The sequence below is a fragment of the Callithrix jacchus genome, chromosome 15 (assembly GCF_049354715.1).
Source record: "Callithrix jacchus isolate 240 chromosome 15, calJac240_pri, whole genome shotgun sequence".
In the NCBI taxonomy this organism is placed as follows: Eukaryota; Metazoa; Chordata; class Mammalia; order Primates; family Cebidae; genus Callithrix; species Callithrix jacchus.
The window spans coordinates 49,281,304-49,302,454 of NC_133516.1; the positions used below are offsets into that span (position 1 = coordinate 49,281,304).

The following is a 21,151-nucleotide window of genomic DNA, read 5'->3' on the forward strand; positions in this document are numbered from 1 at the left end:
AAAATGTAGGCAAAAGGAGGCATAGGAACTGTCACAAGACAGAGTATTCTTATTAATTAAATTTAGGCAAATTCCACTTATCCGGTTTTCTCTAAAAGTGACCTCCATATTTTAACAGATGACCTACTTTACTTTGTCTCTTGGAAATCAGGTTGCTTGTAATCTCAGAGACAATATATACAAAGGGAAATGAGATTGGTGGATCAGAATTCAACTGGTTTGAAGGTGATAGTAAAAGTCTATGAAAACTGCCAGCATGGCCCTAAAAATCAAAGAGAGCATGGCACAGGGACAGGGGTTACATGATGAGTGAGCGCTGCCAGGATGAATCGGAAGAGGGACTTGACAATCAATTGCCTGAAATACATTATAGGGCAAAAGAAAGCAGGGCACCTGTGATTATGTCCCTGATATAAGCAGACGGCCACCGTACCTTCAAGATCCCAGAGGCATGGAGAAAAAGTAGGTAATTCAAATGGAGGCAATTTGGAGACACCTAGTCTAAGACTATTAGTCTCCTAACTTGTCTCTCTTTTCTCTTTGTTTTCCACAATGTGTACTCCTATCTGTCTAAGATTTCACTGTTCTGGTGCTTAAAGCCTTTCAGAGGCTTCCCATTATATAGAACGAATTCAAACTTCCTGATTTGACCCGCAAGTCTTTTCAGAGCTGGGCCCAGCTTCACTCTCCCCACCTTCTCAGTCCTTCTCACTCACTCTGCTCTGAAACACTCAGAGCTCTCTCCTGCCTTCCAGTCTTGGCATGGGCTTTTCCTCTCCTCTTTTCACTTTGTCCCAAATCAACAACATTCACTCTTTTACATCATTAAGGTCTCCGCTCAAAGGTCGCCTCCTTAGAGAAGTCCTCCCTGGCCACTCCATCTAAAGCAATTGCTGTTTCACTGCTACGGTCCTAAGAATGCACCTGAGACGCTGAATTGCAGGCAGCATGACTGGTTACACTGGAAGTTCCCTTGGGGTATGCTTCCCTTGGGCTGCTCCCAACCAAAGAGTAGGGGCATCCAATTTTCCTTCCCTCTCTCTACTCAGAGTCAGACCTGCATTACAGTCTAATGGCTGGGCCAGCCTCTTGTGGCTGCCTTCCCATTTTCTTTCAAAGGCATTTCTGCTGATAAAATCCTTGCACCTTTAATCCTGTCTTGAAGGTATCTGGAACCCTGGCATATTTATTATCATCCTGTTTTACTGTCTTCTTAGCACTAAAGAAAATTACCTGGAGTGGCACCCAGCAATCTGCATTTTCCATGCCCTTCACGGAGTTCAGGGACATGCTCAAGTTGGAGAAACAATGACCTATTATTATACAGTTAATTATAGTCAGAGCGAGCATGAGGACCTGGTTGTATGAATTCTCATTCATTTCTCAGCAAGCAGTACTCTTTTAATGACACACACCAGTCTTTAGGTTGTGTCTCTGCTTAAACACATGGCTTTAAAAAATTGGCTGGGCACTCATGCCTGTAATCCTGGCACTTTGGGAGGCCCAGGTGAGCGGATCACCTGAGGTAAGGAGTTCAAGACCAGCCCGGCCAACCTGGTGAAACCCCATCTCTACTGAAAATACAAAAATTAGCCAGGCGTGGTGGCACATGCCTGTAATCTCAGCTAATCAGGAGGCTGAGACAAGAGAATTGCTTGAACCTGGGAGGTGGAGGTTGCAGCGAGCTGAGACAGTGCCATTGCATTTCAGCCTAGGTGACACAGTAAGACTCTGTCCCCGACACCCCTCCCAGGAAAAAAGAATTTATGCTGGTCATATTTTTAAAGCCATTTAAAAAGACAGATTTAATAAAATGGGCATTAACATAGTAGGTAAACTGAAGGAATTTCTAGAACACTGGTTTGATCAGGGCTGACTGACTCCCTGTATCTAACTGGCTTTGTAGCTTTTAAGGCAGTAAAAATAAACTTCTCAATATATCCTCTCTCTTGTGAGGGAAGCATAATCTGATGTTCTGCTATTGCTAACATGGAAAAGCAGTTATGCTATCAAGATGGCATCTGGCAAGATGAAATGGCACTGAAGTTTGCCGCTATCGATTTCTATGTGGCCAAACCTGGGTCTTGTCCTCCCTTTTCTCCCTTTAGATCAAGTACTCTCATCTCCAGGAAGAAACGCTACTGTTCTGGTAGACAGTGACTGCCCAGCCACAGTGCAAGCAAGTGTGATAATGACAAAATGGATTGATTACTATTGGGAAACGTATGGACAGTAAGGTATGAAATATTACCCAGCTGAACATCCAAGATACAAAAATATAACATGCTTTACTGCTTACAAAGAGAGGCAGCTGTTAGGAAGTTTCCTTTCTTACATAAATCCTTGACTATCTTTCCCTAGGGGAAAAAGTATATTAAATCTAATCCATTAGAACATTTAGATACAAGTCAGGATTCTGACAAGTAGGAATATTTAATTTGTTTTGAATTAAGAATTGAGAATGGAGACTTCCACTATAATATGAATACAGAAAGCAAGACCTTCCTTACTAATTAATAACCTCTGGCCTAGAGAGTCTTCAGGAGAATTTCTAAATGTTCTCTACAACTTTGTGTTTTCTCTTACCTCTCAAGATTGATAATATAAACACACCTAGCTACACAATAATTATCCTCTGAAATCTAAGTTTTTACTATACTACCTACAATCTCTCACACATCAAAACAGCAGCTCTAGCATATTTTTCTCTCCTGAAATATTGAGGAATAGCCTCAATATTTGAAGTTATTCGGTTTCTCACAATTTTCTTAAGCTCAAAGGGTTTGGTCAAAGCACACGTCATACCTGCTTAATCTCTAGAGAGAAAAACTTTGACAGGTGAAGTGAGAAAGAAGCTGCTCCGCTGCCTTCCTATACATGGAAAAAAGATGAAATGTAAAGGCCTGCAATGACAGATTTTTCAAATAGGGTTTTAGTAAAAGTATTATGTCTTTGGAAACTTAAACTGCGATTTTACCTTGAACAAATATAGGATAGGACATCCTTTAAAGAGGTGATTTAAAAACTATAAAATATTTATTCATTCAACAAATATCTAATAAGTGACTACCAGATCAGTATAAAATCATAACCAAGAGTTACTGGAAATGAATAATAATTAAATATATAGTATGGTAAGAGATATGTTATGTTTTATCCTGTCATTTAATACTCATAGCAACTCTGCTGAGTTTTTTCTATTAATATACCCATTTTACAGGCAGAAAAAAAAATGAGTCTTAGAGGAGTTAACTCACTTGAGAAAGTCACAGATGAAAGAGGGAACAGAGCTGGAATTCCAACCAAGGCTGACTTGTGTTTTTAACTATATGGTTTCAAATACAACTAAGTACCCTGAAGAATATATAATGCATTCCTTCAAGAAATGTTATTGGGAAAATGAACAGAAAAGAGCCATAACACAGATGCCCAACTGAGTGCTACAAGAGGGGCAAAAGTGTGAAATAAAAGCACGCTAAGGAATTAATTCAAGATGGCTGAATAGGAACAGCTCTGGAATGCAGTTCTCAGCAAGAATGCAGAGGGTGAGTGAACACTACATTTCCAAACGCATTTTTACTGTCTACAGACCAAGAGATTCCCAGGAGGAAAAGTGCCACGAGTCTCCAGCATGGCTGTTTTGGCTGGCGCAGTGGCTCTTCACACAAAAAACTCACACAAATCTGGGTGCCATTTCAACTGGCACCTACAATGCTTAGGAGACAGAGTTCAACGGAAAAAAAAGGGGGCTGAAACAGGGAGCCAGGTGATCTGGCTCGGCAGGTCCTACCCCCATAAAGACCAGCAATCTGAAACACTCTGGATTAAGAGTTTCACAGCAAGCACAGCTTGACCTCGATGGTCTAGCTTTGTGTGGGGAAGGGTGTATGCCATTACCAAGGCAGTACACCACTATCGAGGCAGTCTACCATTATTGAGGCAGTCCACCATTACCAAGGCAGTCCACGATTAATGAGGCAGTCGGCCATTACTGAGGCAGTTCTAACTATACTTCTATAAACAAAACCACAAGGAAGTTCACACAGCAACTGGGTAGAGCCCATGGCAGCTCAGCAATGCCTCTGCTGGCAGACTGTGACTAAGCTACCTCCTCGCTGGGCAAGGCATCTCTGAAAAAAGGCAGCAGCATGTCAGGAACTTATATACAAAGCCCCACCTTCCCAGGACAGAGCACCTGGGAAAAAAAAGGTGGTTATGAGTTCTGCTGCAGCAGACTTAAATGTATCTGCCCAGCAGCTCTGAACAGAAAAACAGAGCTCACAGCTCAGCACTTAAGCTCCTATAATGGACAGACTGTCTCCTCAAGCAGCTCCCTATCCAAAGAGACACCTCATAAAGGAGAGCTCACACTGATATCTGACAGGTATCCTTCTGGGACAAAGATAACAGAAAAAGAAACCAGCAGCAACCCTTACTGTTCTGCAGCTGCTGCAAGTCATACCCAGGCAAGCAGTGTCTGGAGTGGACCTCCAGCAGTCCTACAGCAGAGGGGCCTGACTGTTAGAAGGAAAACTAAAAAACAGAAAGAAATAACTTCATCATCAATGAAAAGGAAGTCCACTCAGAGACCCCATCTGAAAGTCACCAACTACAATGGCCACAGGTAGATAAATCCACAAAGATGGGAAGAATCCAGCACAAAAAGGATGAAAACACCCAAAACCAGAACACCTCTCCACCTCCAAGGGATCACAACTCCTCACCAGCAAGGTAACAAGGCTGGATGGAGAACGAGTCTGATGAATTGACAGAAATAGGCTTTGGAAAGTGGGTAATAACAAACTTCTCTGAGCTAAAAGAACATGATCTAATCCAATGAAAAGAAACTAAGAACCTTGAGAAAAGGTTTAACGAAATGCTAACAAGAATAAACACTTAGAGAAGAATATAAATGACCTGATGGAGCTGAAAAACACAATACAAGAACTTCATGAAGCATACACAAGTTTCAATAGCTGAATTGATGAAGCAGAAGAAAGGATATCAGAGACTGAAGATCAACTCAATGAAATAAAACCAGAAGGCAAGATCAGAGAAAAAAGAGTAAAAAAGAAATGAACCAGCCACTAAAAAATATGGGATTATGTGAAAAGACCTAATCTACTTTTGATAGGTGTACCTGAATGTGACGGAGAGAATGAATCAAAGCTAGAAAACACTCTTCAGACTATTATCCAGGAGAACTTCCAAAACCTAATAAGGCAGGCCAATATTCAAGTCCAGCAAATACAGAGAAGACCACAAAGATATTCCTCAAGAAGAGCAACCCCAAGGCACATAACTGTCAGATTTACCAGGGTTGAAATGAAGGAAAAAATGCTAAGGGCAGCCAGAGAGAAAGGTCAGGTTACCCACAAAGGGAAGCCCATCAGACTCACAGCAGATCTCTCAACAGAAACCCTACGAGCTAGAATAGCATGGGAGCCAATATTCAACATCCTTAAAGAAAAGAACTTTGAACCTAGAATTTCAAATCTAGCCAAACTAAGCTTCATAAGTGAAGGAGAAACAAAATCCTTTACAAACAAGCAATTACTGAGAGATTTCATTACCACCAGGCCTGCCTTACAAGAGCTCCTGAAAGAAGCACTAAACATAGAAAGGAACAACCAATACCAGATGAAGAACCTGCATCAACTTATGGGCAAAACAACCAGCTAGCATCAAAATGGCAGGATCAAATTCACATATAACAATATTAACCTTAAATGTAAATGGGCTAAATGCCCAAATCAAAAGACACAGATTGGCAAATTGGATAAAAAGTCAAAACCTATCAGTGTGCTGTATCCAGGAAACCCATCTCATATGCAATAATAAACATGGACTCAAAATACAGGGATGGAGGAAGATTTACCAAGCAAATGGAGAGGAAAAAAAAAAAGTAGGAGTTACAATCCTAGTCTCTGATAAAATAGACTTTAAAGCAACAAAGATCAAAAGAGACAAAGAAGGGCATTACATAACAGTAAAAGGATCAATGCAACAAGAAAAGCTAACAATCCTAAATATATGTATACCCAATACAGAAGCACCCACATAATATAAAGCAAGTTCTTAATGACCTACAGAGAGACTTAGACTCCCACACAATAATAGTGGGAGACTTTAACACTCCACTGTCAATATTAGACAAATCAACAAGACAGAAAATTAACAAGAATATCCAGGATTTGAACTCAGATCTGGACCAAGCAAACCTAATACACAATTACAGAACCCTCCACCCCAAATCCACAGAATATACATTCTTCTCAGCACCACATCACACCTATTCTAAAATTGACCACATAATTGGAAGTAACTCACTCCTCAGCAAATATAAAAGAATGGAAATCATAACAAACAGTCTCTCAGACCACAGTGCAATCAAATTAGAACTCATGATTCAGAAACAAACTCAGAACCACACAACTTTATGGAAACTGAACAACTGGCTCTTGAATGTTGACTGGATAAACAATGAAATGAAGGCAGAAATAAAGATGTTCTTTGAAACCAACAAGAATGAAGATAGAACATATCAGAATCTCTGGGACTCATTTAAAGCAGTCTAGAGGAAAATTTATAGCAATAAATGCCCACATGAGAAGAAGGACAGATCTAAAATTGACACCCTGCTATCAAAATTGAAAAGAGCTAAAGGAGCAAGATCAAAAAAACTCAATTATTAATTGAAGCCACAATTAATAGCCTACCAACCAAAAAAAAGCCCAGGTCCAGACAGGTTCACAGCCGAATTCTACCAGACATACAGAGAAGAGTTGGTACCACTCCTTCTGAAACGATTCCAAACAATCCCAAAAGAGGGAATCCTTCCCAAGTCATTTTATGAGACCAACATCATCCTGATATCACAACTTGTCAGAGACTCAACAAAAGAAGAAAATTTCAGGCCACTATCTATGATGAATATAGGTGCAAAAATCTTCAGTAAAATACTGGCAAACTGATTGCAACAGCACATCAAAAAGCTCATCCATCACAATCAAGTAGGCTTCATTCTGAGGATGCAAGGCTGGTTCAACATACACAAGTCTATAAAGGTAATTCACCACATAAAAAGAACCAAAGACAAAAACCACATGATTATCTCAACAGATGCAGAGAAAGAATTCAACAAAATTCAACAGTCCTTTATGCTAAAAACTGCCAAGAAACTAGGTATCGACAGAACATATCTCAAAATAATAAAAGCTATTTACAGCAAACCCACAGCTAATATCATACTGAATGGGCAAAAACTGGAAGCCTTCCTTTGAAATCTGGCACTAGATAAGGATGCCCTCTCTCACCACTCCTATTCAATATAGTATTGGAGTTTCTAGCCAGAACAATCAGGCAAGAAAAAGAAATAAAGGGTTTGTATATACATGATTTGTATATTTAGAAGATCCCATCATCTCAGCCCAAAATCTCCTTAAACTGATAACGCAATTTCAGCAAAGTCTCAGGATACAAAATCAATGTGCAGAAATTACAAGCATTCCTATACACCAATAACAGACTTAAAGAGAGCCAAATCAAGAATGAACTTCCATTCACAACTGCTACAAAGAAAACAAAATACCTAGGAATACAACTAACAAAGAATGTAAAGGATCTCTTCAAGCAGAACTACAAACTATTGCTCACGGAAGTAAGAGAGGACACAAACAGATGGAAAAACATTCTATGATCATGGTTAGGAAGAATCAATGTTGTGAATATGGCAGTATGGCCATTTTGACAACATTGATTCTTCCTAACCATGAGCATAGAATGTTTTTTCTAACCATTTTCACTCTAAAGTAATTTATAGATTCAATGCTATCCCCATCAAGCTACCTATGACCCTCTTCACAGAACTGGAAAAAACCACCTTAAACTTCATATGGAACCAAAAGAGCCTGCATATCCAAGTCAATGCTAGGCAAAAAGAACAAAGTTGGAGGCATCACACTACCTGACTTCAAACTATACTACAAGGCTACAGTAATAAAAACAGCATGTTACTGGTACCAAAACAGAGATATAGACCAATGGAACTGAACAGAGGCCTCAGAGGCAATGCCACACATCTACAACCATCTGATCTTTGACAGACCTGACAAAAACAAGCAATGGGGAAAGGATTCCCCATTTAATAAATGATGTTGGGAAGACTGGCTAGCCAGGTGCAGAAAACAGAAACTGGACCCATTCCTGACACCTTACACTAAAATTAACTCTAGATGGATTAAAGACCTAAACATAAGACCTAACACCATAAAAACTCTAGAAGAAAACCTAGGCAAAACCATTCCAGACATAGGCACAGGCAAGGACTTCATGACTAAAACACCAAAAGCAATGGCAACAAAAGCCAAAATAGACAAATGGATCTAATTAAACTCCAGGGCTTTTGCTCAGCAAAAGAAACAATCATTAGAGCAAACTGGCAACCAACAGAATGAGAAAAAATTTTTACAATCTACCCATCTGACAAAGGGCTAATATCCAGAATCTTCAAAGAACTAATAAGAAACAAACAAATCTATTCAAAAGTAGGCGAAGGACATTTGACCCACCATTACTGCGTATATATCCAAAGGATTAAAAATCTTTCTATTATAAAGACACAGGCACACATATGTTCATTGCAGCACTGTTTACAATAGAAAAGACCTGGAACCAACCCAAATGCCCACCAATGACAGACTAGACAGGGAAAATATGGCACATATACACCATGGAATACTATGCAGTCATAAAAAAAATGAGTTCATGTCGTTTTAAGGGGCATGGATGAAACTGGAAACCATCATTCTCAGCAAACTGACACAAGAACAGAAAATCAAACACTGAATGTTCTCACTCATAGGCAGGTATTGAACAATGAACACACGGACACAGGGAAGGGAGCATCACACACTGAGGTCTGTTTGTGGGGACTAGGCGAGGGACAGAGGCAGGTAGGGAGTTGTGGAGGGTTGACATGGGGAGTAATGCCAGATATGGGTGATGGGGATGGAGGCAGCAAACCACATTGCCATGTATGTACCTATGCAACAATCCTGCATGTTCTTCTCATGGACCTCAGAACCTAAAGTGCAATTAAAAAAATATATATAAAAGTATGCTGGGTGGTGTGAAATTCTGTACGACGTATGGGTTGAGGAGGTAGAGGAGGGAGTCTGGCCTCTGAGGAGGCATAAAATCGAACTCATGGCCGGGCGCGGTGGCTCACGCCTGTAATCCCAGCACTTTGGGAGGCCGAGGCGGGTGGATCACGAGGTCAAGAGATCGAGACCATCCTGGTCAACATGGTGAAACCCCGTCTCTACTAAAAATACAAAAAATTAGCTGGGCATGGTGGCGCGTGCCTGTAATCCCAGCTACTCGGGAGGCTGAGGCAGGAGAATTGCCTGAACCCAGGAGGCGGAGGTTGCGGTGAGCCGAGATCGCGCCATTGCACTCCAGCCTGGGTGACAAGAGCGAAACTCCATCTCAAAAAAAAAAAAAAAAAAAAAAATCGAACTCATTCAAACTTGTTTTTTGAGCAAATCTTTGATTTGTCTAAGATGTTCCAGGAGTTAGGAATTTGCTAAAAAAATTACCAGCAAGTATTAGGTGCCAAGATAGTATAGACATGGATGCTATCTTCAGGAAGGGCACAGTCTAGCTGAAAAGGTAGGGCTGTTTTCAAAGATGGTCTTCTGTTTCATCTTTGAATATATATCTTCTGTTTCACATTCTTCTGCAATACAACTTTGCCATTCTCACATTAAGAGGTGGGGTCTGTTTCTCTAACCCATCCAAATCCTTGAACCTGGGCAGGATCTGTAACTGCTCTATCAGAAGATGGCAGAAGTGACTCACTGTGAGTCCTGTCCTGGAAGCTTCCATTTTCTGCCTCTTTGTAGCCATTCACTATATATGATCACTCTGAGACCACCATGCTATAAAAAGGCCACACTACATGGACAGGTCATATGGAATGTGAAGAGAAAGAAAATGAGACAGGCCAAGGAGCAATGACATGGCAGACATGAAGAAGCCATTTTGGGGGTCCAGTCCAATTCAGTCATCAGGTGGCTCTGGCTCCATCCACCAATGACTGAAGCTACATAGCAGACTCCAAGCAGGGGCCATTCAAGATTAGCCCTGAGAACCCACTGAAGCATGAGAGGTAATGATAAATTTCCGTTTTTAAGCCACTAAGCTTTGGGGTGGTTTATTAAGGAAGCAATGGATATCAGAAACAGAGCTGAATACAAAATTACTAGTATGAGTACATAATTAAACAAGAAAAAGTACAATTTGAGAAATCCTAACAAGGAACATACCCTTGCCTTCAATCAGGTATAAGGGTCTTATACAAGGCTCTCTGCATAAAGACATTCAGCTTAGACCTGAAGAGTAAGCAGAAGAAAGAAAAACATGAGAAAGGAAAGTTTAGGGCAGAAAGAACAGCCCAGTCTAAGTCTTGAAGATGGAGATATGCTCACACATTCTAGGAAAGGAGAGATTAGTGGCCAAATTAAACCAGATGGATAAAAATGGGCATGAGGTAGGCTGGAGAGTTGGGCACGGGCTAGCTCATATAGACTTAGAAACTATGGTAAGCATTTTGAACTGTATCCCAAAAACAATGGGTGCTAGCAAAGGGATAGAAAGAAGATTTATGGCCACTGAGACTGGCATGAGTGATTCAGGAGAAATCAACGGGGAACCTAACTGGACTAAGTTCTTGAAGATCAAGTAGAGGATGCCCTGAAGTGAAACTCAAATTTTATCCTAGGCCTCACATGACTAGAAAGTTATTAGCTAAAATTTATTTTAAAATAATTTTAATCTTTTTTTTAAAAAAAAGATTATGGGCCAGGTGCAGTGGCTCACACCTATAATGTCAGCATTTCGGAAGGCCAAGGCGGGCAGATCACCTGAGGTCAGAAGTTCAAGACCAGCCTTACTAACATGGTGAAACCCTATCTCTACTAAAAATACAAAATTAGTTGGGCATGGTAGCGCATGCCTGTAATGCCAGCTACTTGGGAAGCTGAGGCAGAAGAATTGTTTGAACTTGGCAGGTGGAAATTGCAGTGATCCAAGATGGTGCCACTGCACTCTAGCCTAGGCAATGGTGTGAAATTCTGTCCCCCCAAAAAAAAAAAAATTATGACGTCTAGGGAATTAACTTTCTCAATTCAAACTCTGCATCTCACATGAGTTTAACTGTATAGTCTATACATGCATCTGATCTGATTCAGGGAGTAGAAGGTAACTAACTTTAATAAACTAAAAAAAAAATTTTTTTTTTTAATGACACAGTTTGAATGAGAAACTTAAATGAACTTTTCACATTTCATGTGGTACTCTCAGGTCCAAGTTAGCCAAACATGTGCACATAAGGAGCTTCTTATACTTCAGCCTCTGCTTTATTCTTCTGTTTATTCCTCTCTTATACTTCAGACTGCCAAGTCCGTGACTGCATTTTCTTATTTACATGCTTTTCTCTACAATGATGCAGTGGTTTGAATTTACCCTCCCAAACTCATGTTTACATTTAATTGCCACCATGACAGTGTTAAGAGGTGGAACCTTTAAAACATGATTAGGTCATGAAGGCAGAGCCATCCTCAAATGGATAAATGCTTTTACTGCAAAAGTTGGTTAGCTTGAGTGGGCTCCTGATAAAAAGATTAAGTTTAGCCCCCATTTTCTCTCTGTCTCATACACTCTCTTGCCTTTCCACCTTCTGCCATGGGATAATGTAACAAGTAGGCCCTCATCAGATAGCTGAGCAGGTGCTAACATAATGCTCCTGGACTTTCCAGCCTCTAGAACTGTAAGCCACGTAAGTCTCTTTTCTTTATAAATTACACAGTCTGTGCTCTTCTGTTATAGCAGCAGAAAATGAATTAAGACAAATGCCTAAGAGTTTTCAATTGCCACCACTTAGGTAGACAGATACCATCCTTGTCTATCCTTGCCCTACACATTGAACACATGAAAAGGGGAACTGCTGCTTTTCAAGTATAGCTGTTGCAGACCTGAAATACCATTCTTCTATTATAAGGAGGCTTGTTAACTGGGAGGGTGATGGCTTATGCAAAAAGGGACACTAGAGCAAGAACCCGCAGGAGCACTGCAAAGAGAAAAACTTGGAGAAGACAGAAAATATTGCTAACATTGCTGGGATCAGAGTGGTGTTCATTTCAATATTGTTTGTGCTTGTGTATCTTCTAGATAAGCAATAGTTATTTGAGCAATAATTATTTAAATCACATTACTGGTGTATTGTTAAGATGGCATTCAAATGGCTTTTGGCCAGAGCATCCAGGGAAGTCTGAAGCTTTCAGCCGTGATTATAAGGCTGCCACACAAGGCTGATGAGGGAAATAAATGTACAAGCAAAATAATGCTAGGCAATATAACCTCTATTATCAGCTGAGGTGAGAGCCCCAAAATTTTTTTAAGACAGAATAACTGTGTTGAGGGCTTCTTTTTATATATCAGTTAAGTAAATGACGTTAGGCATCACAATTGCCCTTTCTACTTCCATGACCCAACTACAGCCACTCCAAATTCAAGTTCCTTAACCTACCACTCCACTGAAACCGGAAAACTTCACTCTTCTACAGTTACAGGAAAAGTAGCCAGAGAGAAAGACAGAGAACACTGCATAAGTGTTCTAGAATGCTGGCCTAGCCTTCTCTGGGGCAGGATACAAAAGAAAGATGTGGGAGAGAAATAATGATGTCGATGAAGTGGAAGAAGAACGCAAATTAATTTGGCCAGTTTTAGGGGATAACCTTGGTCTGTGCTACCCTCAGCCAGGTCCTGAGGGTAGCACAGAAGGGACAACATGCCTGGGCTCTGGATCTTTTAACTAAACATGGCAGCTCCACTCACCAAGGCCAACTAAATATGCTTTCATGAAACAAACCACATCCATAACTCTCCTCATCCTTGTAGTAATTTCCTGAGAGGTGAGAAAACAGGTAGACACTAAGAACTTGTTCCCCCAGAGGCCATAATGTGATTAAAGAAAACGTATTAGACATATGCATACACCTTCCCTATGTTTAGAGTGCTTAATGACCTTGTTTTAAGATAATTATTTTCACAAAATTACTAAAAATAATTTGATGTTACATTATAAATGGATAAAATCACGGAAAAAGAAATCAAGTCTAGTTTCATCTTGATTACCTACTTTGTCCATCATGAAAACATATAAAATGAGTCCAACAGGAACAGGCAAACAACTTCTTTCTTGGACTCTAATTTGAGGCAATGTTAACACAATGATATTCATTTATTCTACGTATGGAAAAGGTGATGTCTAAAAAATTTACATGACCATATTTTACTACTGACTTGTACATTAAGAATATATTTTTTAAAAAAGAAGACCATGTTTCCTTTTATGCTGGATGTGAAGTCTGCAGCAACCACAATGTGTCATGTGTTAGCTCTAGGTTGGAAATCTGGTAATCACAGACATATTACAAGATATACTGGATTTTATCTATGATTTTTATATTTTATTACAATGGCTGTTTTCTGGGTTATCTTATAATGAAATATCCTTGATGATAATAATTTGTTTTTAACCGTCACTATTACACTTAGATTTATGTATTTTAATTACGTGTAAACCCTCCAAAGCCATCTGTTAATGTCCAAGTATCTATTATACTTGTTAATAGGTTTTTATTTAACGTTTGGGATCATTTAGCAAAATGCATTGTTCAGCAGATGATAGAAGCCAATCAACCTTAATTAACTAAATAGTCACCAGAGGACTATTTTGGGGAAGGATAGCAAAAAATAAAATTCTTCCCAAAAGCAAATGTTCAATGTAGTCCCACGTTTCTAAGGGGGGGTTGGGGTGGGGATAACGAAATACTTCAAATTCCATTTACAAATGTATACCACAAAACATATCTAAGATGATCGCATTACGGTGACAGCAAAAAGACAGGAAGGCAGCTAAGCATCTTAACCATAGGGAAATGACGAAAAGCTTAAGGGTATCATCATATTAATGGAACATAAAATGGCCACTAAAAATCTTGTTTCAGAAAAATATTTAATGATGTAATAAAATGATTTCAGTATATTAAGTGGAAAAAAACAGTATATCTGGCCTTTAATTTTTCAAAATATGCACTTATACAGAAATAAAAAGAAAATACTGGAAGTGGATAAGTCAAATTTTAATAATTGTTATTTCTGAGATAAGGAATTATGGGTGACTTTATTTTTATTTATTTTTTTGAGACAGGATCTCACTCCGGTTGCCCAGGCTGCAGTGCACAGGTGTGATCTCAGCCCCCTCCTCCCACCCAGCCTGATGACTTTATTTGTGGGCTTTTCTGAATTCCAAATCCTTTATAATAACTATTATAACTATTATTTAGTAACTATAATAATGGATTACATTATGGAGCTGAATTGTTTAGGAAATAAATTCTTCAGAAACTTAATTTTGAAATTTTTGATTTTTTTTTTAAAAAAAGAATGATTGTGATGAAGAACAGAAATTAACTTAGAATTCCAAAAAATGAGAGATTGTTAAAAATAAAAATGCCTTCTGCACCAACCTCCTAGGCAATCATTTTAAGTCTTTTGACTACAAAATACAACACACATTAAGAGTGGATGTTGCACATTTCATTTTAGGGTGAGTTTTATTTGAATTTTGACCCAACTTCATTTTAAAATGAGATTTTGTATGGAAAAGACTTAAGGCTGTTTTCTACAGATAACTTTCAAGCAGCAGCACCACCAGTCTTGAACTTCCCAAAACTTGCCAAGCATAGTGATCAAGGTATAAATTGTGTTTAATTAAAACCACTTGCTTTAAGTAAATGAAACAAGAGTTTATCATTCATGTCACCTTGCAACTTCTCTTATGGCTGCTCAGCTCTTCTCTGAAGGAGGCTACTGCTGTTATCATTAGTGATGGAAAATGGGTACAAGGTCAGCATCATCTGCTTGTGGTCATTGAGCTTTATTTATTTTTATTTTTTTGAGACAGAGTCTTGCTCTGTCACCCAGGGTGGAGTGCAGTGGCATAATCTTGGCTCACTGCAACCCCCATCTCCCAGGCTCAAGCAATTCTCCTGCCTCAACCTCCCAAGTAGCTGGGATTATAGGTATGTGCCACCATGCCCAGCTAATTTTTGTATTTTTAGTAGAGACAGGGTTTCACCATGTTGGTCAGGCTGGTCTCAAACTCCTGACCTCAGGTAATCTGCCAGCCTTGGCCTCCCAAAGTGCTGGGATTACAGGCGTAAGCCACTTTGCCCAGCCAGTCACTCGGTTTTAAGAATATACTAACAGACTAAAATTTTATAAAACTTAATTTCTATATATTGAAGAGATGAATATTACTGTGACAAAATGCCTCAAAACAATGCCCTTAAATGAAGTCTATTTGCTACTTTCTTACTGGTCTCATTCTATAGATTTCTGTGGCTATACCAAGTAGCTGACAGAGATGAGACAAGACTTGATTTGATTGGTGACTATAAACGACTTGGCCCCCTTTCAGAAGAACATGCCAAGTCTTCCTATATTTGTTCAAATTTAACTTGCATTATGATATTGCTTTCTTGCACATTTAGAAGGGCTCATGTAATTCTAAATTACTGTTACATATAAAGTTTTAAAATAGTTTTTTAAGAAGCTTCACTTAAATTTAAACACATACTTTACCAGCTGAATTTTAATTTATCTTTACTGAATTTTGTCTTGTTTATTTGCAGTTTTAAAAATGCCCATACACATGTCCAGGGCATTTACAATTCTTATAAGTCTTTTATATTCCAGCGATTTCTCTCTTAGGAAAGCCCTGTTTGCAGCTTTCCACAGGGGTATGGGTTGTGCCTTCATCTCTTTCTAGCTCTGGACACAATGCTCCCTATAACCACAACATAAGAAGGCTCCACTTTCTCCACCCTCAGAATTGTTCACTCACGATGCCAGGGGTGAGTGTCAGCTCCGACACTTATTTCCTTTCCTGGTCTGAAAAAAAATGAGAGGAAAAATCATGCTTCCCTGCAATGAATAAAAATGCAAGTATTATAGTCTTAATGTCATACGTTTTGTATTAGTGTCACATACATGAATGGCATAAGTGATCCACAATATATTACCTTCATATGACTTAGAGCTCCCAAATCATAGTTAGCATCTCCTGACATTGTAATAGAATGTAGTTAAGTCAACTTCCTATTATCAAAACAGCAAGGATGAAAATGATATTAAATCCTAGCTAACTGAAACAAGACATTAAGGGCTCACCAAAGAAAATACTTTTTCATTTGTAAGAAAACCAAGTTATTTCTCTGCATTGCAAAAATGGCAGAGAAACTTTGAGTTTCTCCTCTACCTAACAAAAGCAGTGGTGGTTGGAAGTTCTGATTAAAGCTGAATCTGTCACAATTCTGAGAGAACATCCCCAAAGAGTCAGGTGCTCAAGGGGACAGCCTCCAAGGGACATGCGGAAACTAAAATTTCCAAAGAGGTCCTGTAACTTGCCAGCCCACTGAAACATCCTATTATATGTTTTCAATGAAAAGACATGTCTTATGGTCCAAACCTTTAAATCAAATGATTTGCTGATCATGAAGCATTCAGGTGCTGTCACCAACTATGACATACTGACTTTATATAGGCATTTTCTTTATGTGTCCACCTCACTTCCTCCTGCCCTATAATTGATTTTCCTTCCCCACTTTTTTTCTGTAGAGATGGAGTTTTGCTACATTGCCCAAGCTTGTCTCAAACTCCTGGTCTCAAATGATCCTCCTGCCTTGGCCTCACATAAGTGCTGAGATTATAGGCATCAGCTACCATGCCCAGCCAAAATGTTCCCCTTTTGCAAGTATGTACAGTTACAAACATGAAATACTGCCTGGAAGAATAACATCATTGGAGTATAATATAGAAAAGCTCATTTAGAACCACAGAATTTGAGTATTCCTTCCCTCTCCCCCTCTGTCACACACACACAATTTTGCCTACCTGGTTAATAAAATTTCAATGGGATTCGATTTATGTATAACTAATTTATAAACACAGTGTTAACCCTTAATGTTTTACATGATGATTCTGAGAAACCAGGAATCAGGTCCACATTCATATAGTACAGGTGTCCCCAACTTCCTGGGCCACAGACCAGTACTAGTCCATGGCCTGTTAAGAACTGGGCCGCACAGCAGGAGGTGGGCAGTGGGCAAGCAAGCGAAGCTTCATCTGTAGGTACAGCTGCTCCTCACAGCTCGCATTACTGCCTGAGCTCCACCTCCTGTCAGATCAGTGGCGGGATTAGACTCTCATGAGCACGAACTCTACTGTGAACTATGCATGTGAGGAATCAGTTGTGGGCTCCTTATGAGAATCTAATGCCTGATGATCTGTCATTCTCTCCCATCACCCCCAGATGGGACCACCTAGTAGGAAAACAAGCTCAAGATTCCCACTGATTCTACATTATGGTGAGTTGTATAATTATTTTGTTACATATTACAATTAATAATAATAGAAATAAAGTCCACAATAAATGTACTCGATTCATCCCAAAATCACCACCTCTTCCCCTGAAAACCCCTCACTCTTGGACCCTCACTCAGTAGAAAAATTGTCTTCCATGAAACTAGTTCCTTGTGCCAAAAAGGTTGGGAACTGCTAACATAAGATAAGAACTGGATTTGCCTCATAATATTCTCCTAACAATGCAGCTACCAGGCTAGGCAATTCATTAATTCCAATGACTTCAGGTGCCATGAGGTAATAATTCCACTGTAGCAGTGGAAGCTAACAGGAAAAAATGGAAACTGGTGGATATTTTAAATCAAAGGCATCTATACAATTCCATACTCAGCAAAACCAGGGATAGCTGATTCGAGCTCTGATTCTGGTCTTGTGGAGAAGTCATGAACATTTTCTTGTGATAACCTTGAGGAGGTCTCTAGAGCCAAAATAACCGCATTTACTGTCCCCTGAACAACTGTCATGATTCTTGAATCTACGAATACATGTAAACCCTCCTTGTATCTGTGCCTGCCAGCCCACATGCTCAGGGTATCGCCTTCTGTATCACTCCTTCTCAAAGTGGCCGCACTATGGCATCACCTGGGCAGCTTCAAAAGTCCCAATGCCTCACTACCTCCCCCATCTCAAGAAGCTGATTTAATTGTTCTAGAGTAAGGTCTGGGGATGTGGACTATTGAAAACTCCCCTCAGATCCTTATAATGTATAGCCAAGCATGAGACTACAAGCGCCACCATTTGGCTGACATTTTTTTTTCCCTGAAGGCAAACTCTGGGTCTTAATCATCTCTTTATTCCCAATGTCCTCTTCACAGCACTTCTCACAATCACAGTCTGTAAATAGAAAACTGGTGAGAGGCTAGGAGTGGTGGCTCACACCTGTAATCCCAGCACTTTGGGAGGCCGAGGCAGGCAAATAACTTGAGGTCAGGAGTTCAAAGCCAGACTGGACAACATGGTGAAACCCCATTTCTACCAAAAATATAAAAATTTGCTGGGAGTGGTGGCAGGCACCTGTAATCCCAGCTACCTAGGAGGCTGAGGCAGGAGAATCACTTGAATCTGAGAGGCAGAGATCATGGTGAGCCAAGACCATGCCTCTGTACTTCAGCCTCGGCGACAGAGCAAGACTCTGTCTCAAAAAAAAAAAAGTAAAGAAAAGAAAACTGGTGAGATATTTTAATGAGTCTGTCTGGTCCACAACACTGAATGCCCCATACAATTAGGAATGATCTCTTTTGTTTACCACATCCCCATTCCTCAAAAAGTAGCAGGAATATAGTACAGAATGAATACTTATTTTGTAGAATAAAAGAAATTAACTGACCTAGAGTGAAAAAATAAAATAAAAATAACAGCAGCTAGCTCTAATACAGACACTGTTTGTGAGAAACTGTTTTAAGTGCTTTACAAATATTAATCTATTAATCACAACAAATCTATGATAGATACTATTATCATGTCTACTTTATAGATGAAAAAATTAAAAGCACACCTAGAACTAGTTCCCCGCGGCTAAGGAGTGAGTGGTAGAGCCACCAGGATTCAAGCTTAGGCAGCCTGGCCCTAGAGTCCTTTCTCTTATCAACTAGCTCAGCAATGCCTGGATGGTAGGAGAGGCCACCTAACAGCCCTTTCCATATAAATGACCAGGATACCCATAGCCCTGAAGATGGCTACCACTGCCACTATTTTACGGGATGACAACAAAGTATCAGACACTGCTGATCACGTAGTGTGTTATTTCCTCTAATACTGGATTAACTCCATGATACAGACCAAACAAGTGAGGTGAAGAGACTTTTATCAACTTGCCCAAGGTCAAAAAGCCAGAAACTGGATGAGCATGAACTGAATAGTACTCTGTCATTGAAGTACAAGCTCCCAACCAACCCTTTTGGTTGGAGAACTGAACATTACACAAACAAACAAAAAAACCCTAAAAATGGAAAACTAATATGCATGACAAGAATAGTCTTCAACCATCCCTTGTTCCCTGGCTGTTTTCACTGTTCTCTCCATACTTTTATTAACATATTATGAAGTGTCTTATGTCAAAGTTGCGTCACACACACATTTAATTTATGTAAATCCAACTATACGAGCGGACAGACAGAACAAGTAAGTGAGTGGGAAAAAAACAAAATTAATGAGTAAAATCTAGTGGGAGGCTGAAACTGCTATCTCATTCAAAGTACATGAGTTCCTGAGAGAGAAGGAAGGGGATGAGCTCTACGTACCCTCATCGGGTCAGTGTCTCACCATACTATCGGGTCTCTCGTGCTTAAAAGCAATAAAATGTATGGGTCACTTACAGAATTTTCAAAGATAATGTTGGTAGTAAATATGTTGTGTCTTAAGAACTGTCTTTAGAGCTTCACCCTCATATGGGGTGTAACACAGCTGCGCAGTGACTACAAAGAGCCAGAGATGCCCAGGATCAACAAATGGGAATGAAAACTAGCTCAAATCATTTCTTCTCTGGCCCACTCTCTAAGACAGACATGAGCGTCCAATAACATGAGATTTTTCCTCAGAGGTGGCAGAAACAGAAATGAAGTCTCATCTTGATAGTGAAAGTAGGAAATAAAAACATTTGAATATAAATTCCCAAATTCAAATAGTTGACATAAAGACTGTTTATCCAATAGCTAGAGAAAGTCACATGCTGATTCTCTGACCACAGAGTAATCTGTAAAGGAGCTTGTATATAAAGAGCCATCAAGGTAAAAAATAAATAAAACATTAAATTCCACTTTTAAAAAAAGCAGTGATTTTTTTCATTCCTCATACGTACCAAGGAAAAACTCAGCAAAGACTTTATGTCACATATCATTGAGTCAATTTTCTTGACCAAACATAAAAGTTGATTCAACATCTCCACCTTGAAACACTCTATTATCATGACAATTGTCAAATACTGAAAGATCTGACCACTGTCCTTTTCCCCAGACAGCACAAGGAACCCAGATAACAAATGAAGGTTGTACTCTGTAACAAGAATAGACAGGAGACTGAATCACAGCAAAACACTTACAGATCAAGAGGGGGGAAGAAAGCATAGAGAGTGATTAAATGCATGAAGAGCAGTAACAGGAAAGAAATCTCTTGTGAAAAGAAGCAGTTGATGGTAACTTAATGGGGACAAAAATGAATTAGATCTACTTCAATGACTGAGCTCAAGATGAAGTAATTTCATAAAGTTTATAGAAAGTCACTTGAAAATTACACAACTAGCTGTAGTCTACTTCTGGAGAGAAAGAAAATAAAAGTTCTCCATGAGGGAGTTGATCTTTATAAAAATGCACTTACAAACCAGATTGATGACCTCTACCTATTATCTGTAAGATTATCCTTAATTCTCATCTGGGTAGCAACGTCACTTTAGAAGGAATACAGTCCCCTGCGTTTCAGGGACAGACTTAGACACAGAAATAGAAGAGAATAAAAATCTTCAAATACAAGGGGTTATAAAGTGTATGGGGAAGGAAATAAAAATAAGTGTTAACAAAAATGAGCTCTGGGCCACCATAGGGCACAACAGTGTGCTGACGCAAATTCTCAGTTTGGTTAGAATAGTACTCAAAGTATACAAAATAGG

General features: G+C 39.4%; 1 protein-coding gene across 4 annotated transcripts in view; it reads right to left on the bottom strand.

Annotated features, from left to right (window-relative positions):
* Positions 1 to 21,151, bottom strand: part of SUCLG2 (succinate-CoA ligase GDP-forming subunit beta) — a 286,592-nt gene that overhangs the window by 75,604 nt on the left and 189,837 nt on the right. Inside the window, exon 10 of one of the 4 annotated variants that reach the window (XM_078351449.1) lies at positions 15,716 to 16,020. The exons of the other annotated variants lie outside the window; for them this stretch is intronic. Coding sequence (XP_078207575.1) covers positions 15,991 to 16,020 — 30 coding nt within the window. The 3' untranslated portion in view covers positions 15,716 to 15,990. Of the gene's footprint in view, positions 1 to 15,715; positions 16,021 to 21,151 lie in introns of those variants that run through there. 4 annotated transcript variants of the gene reach the window in all.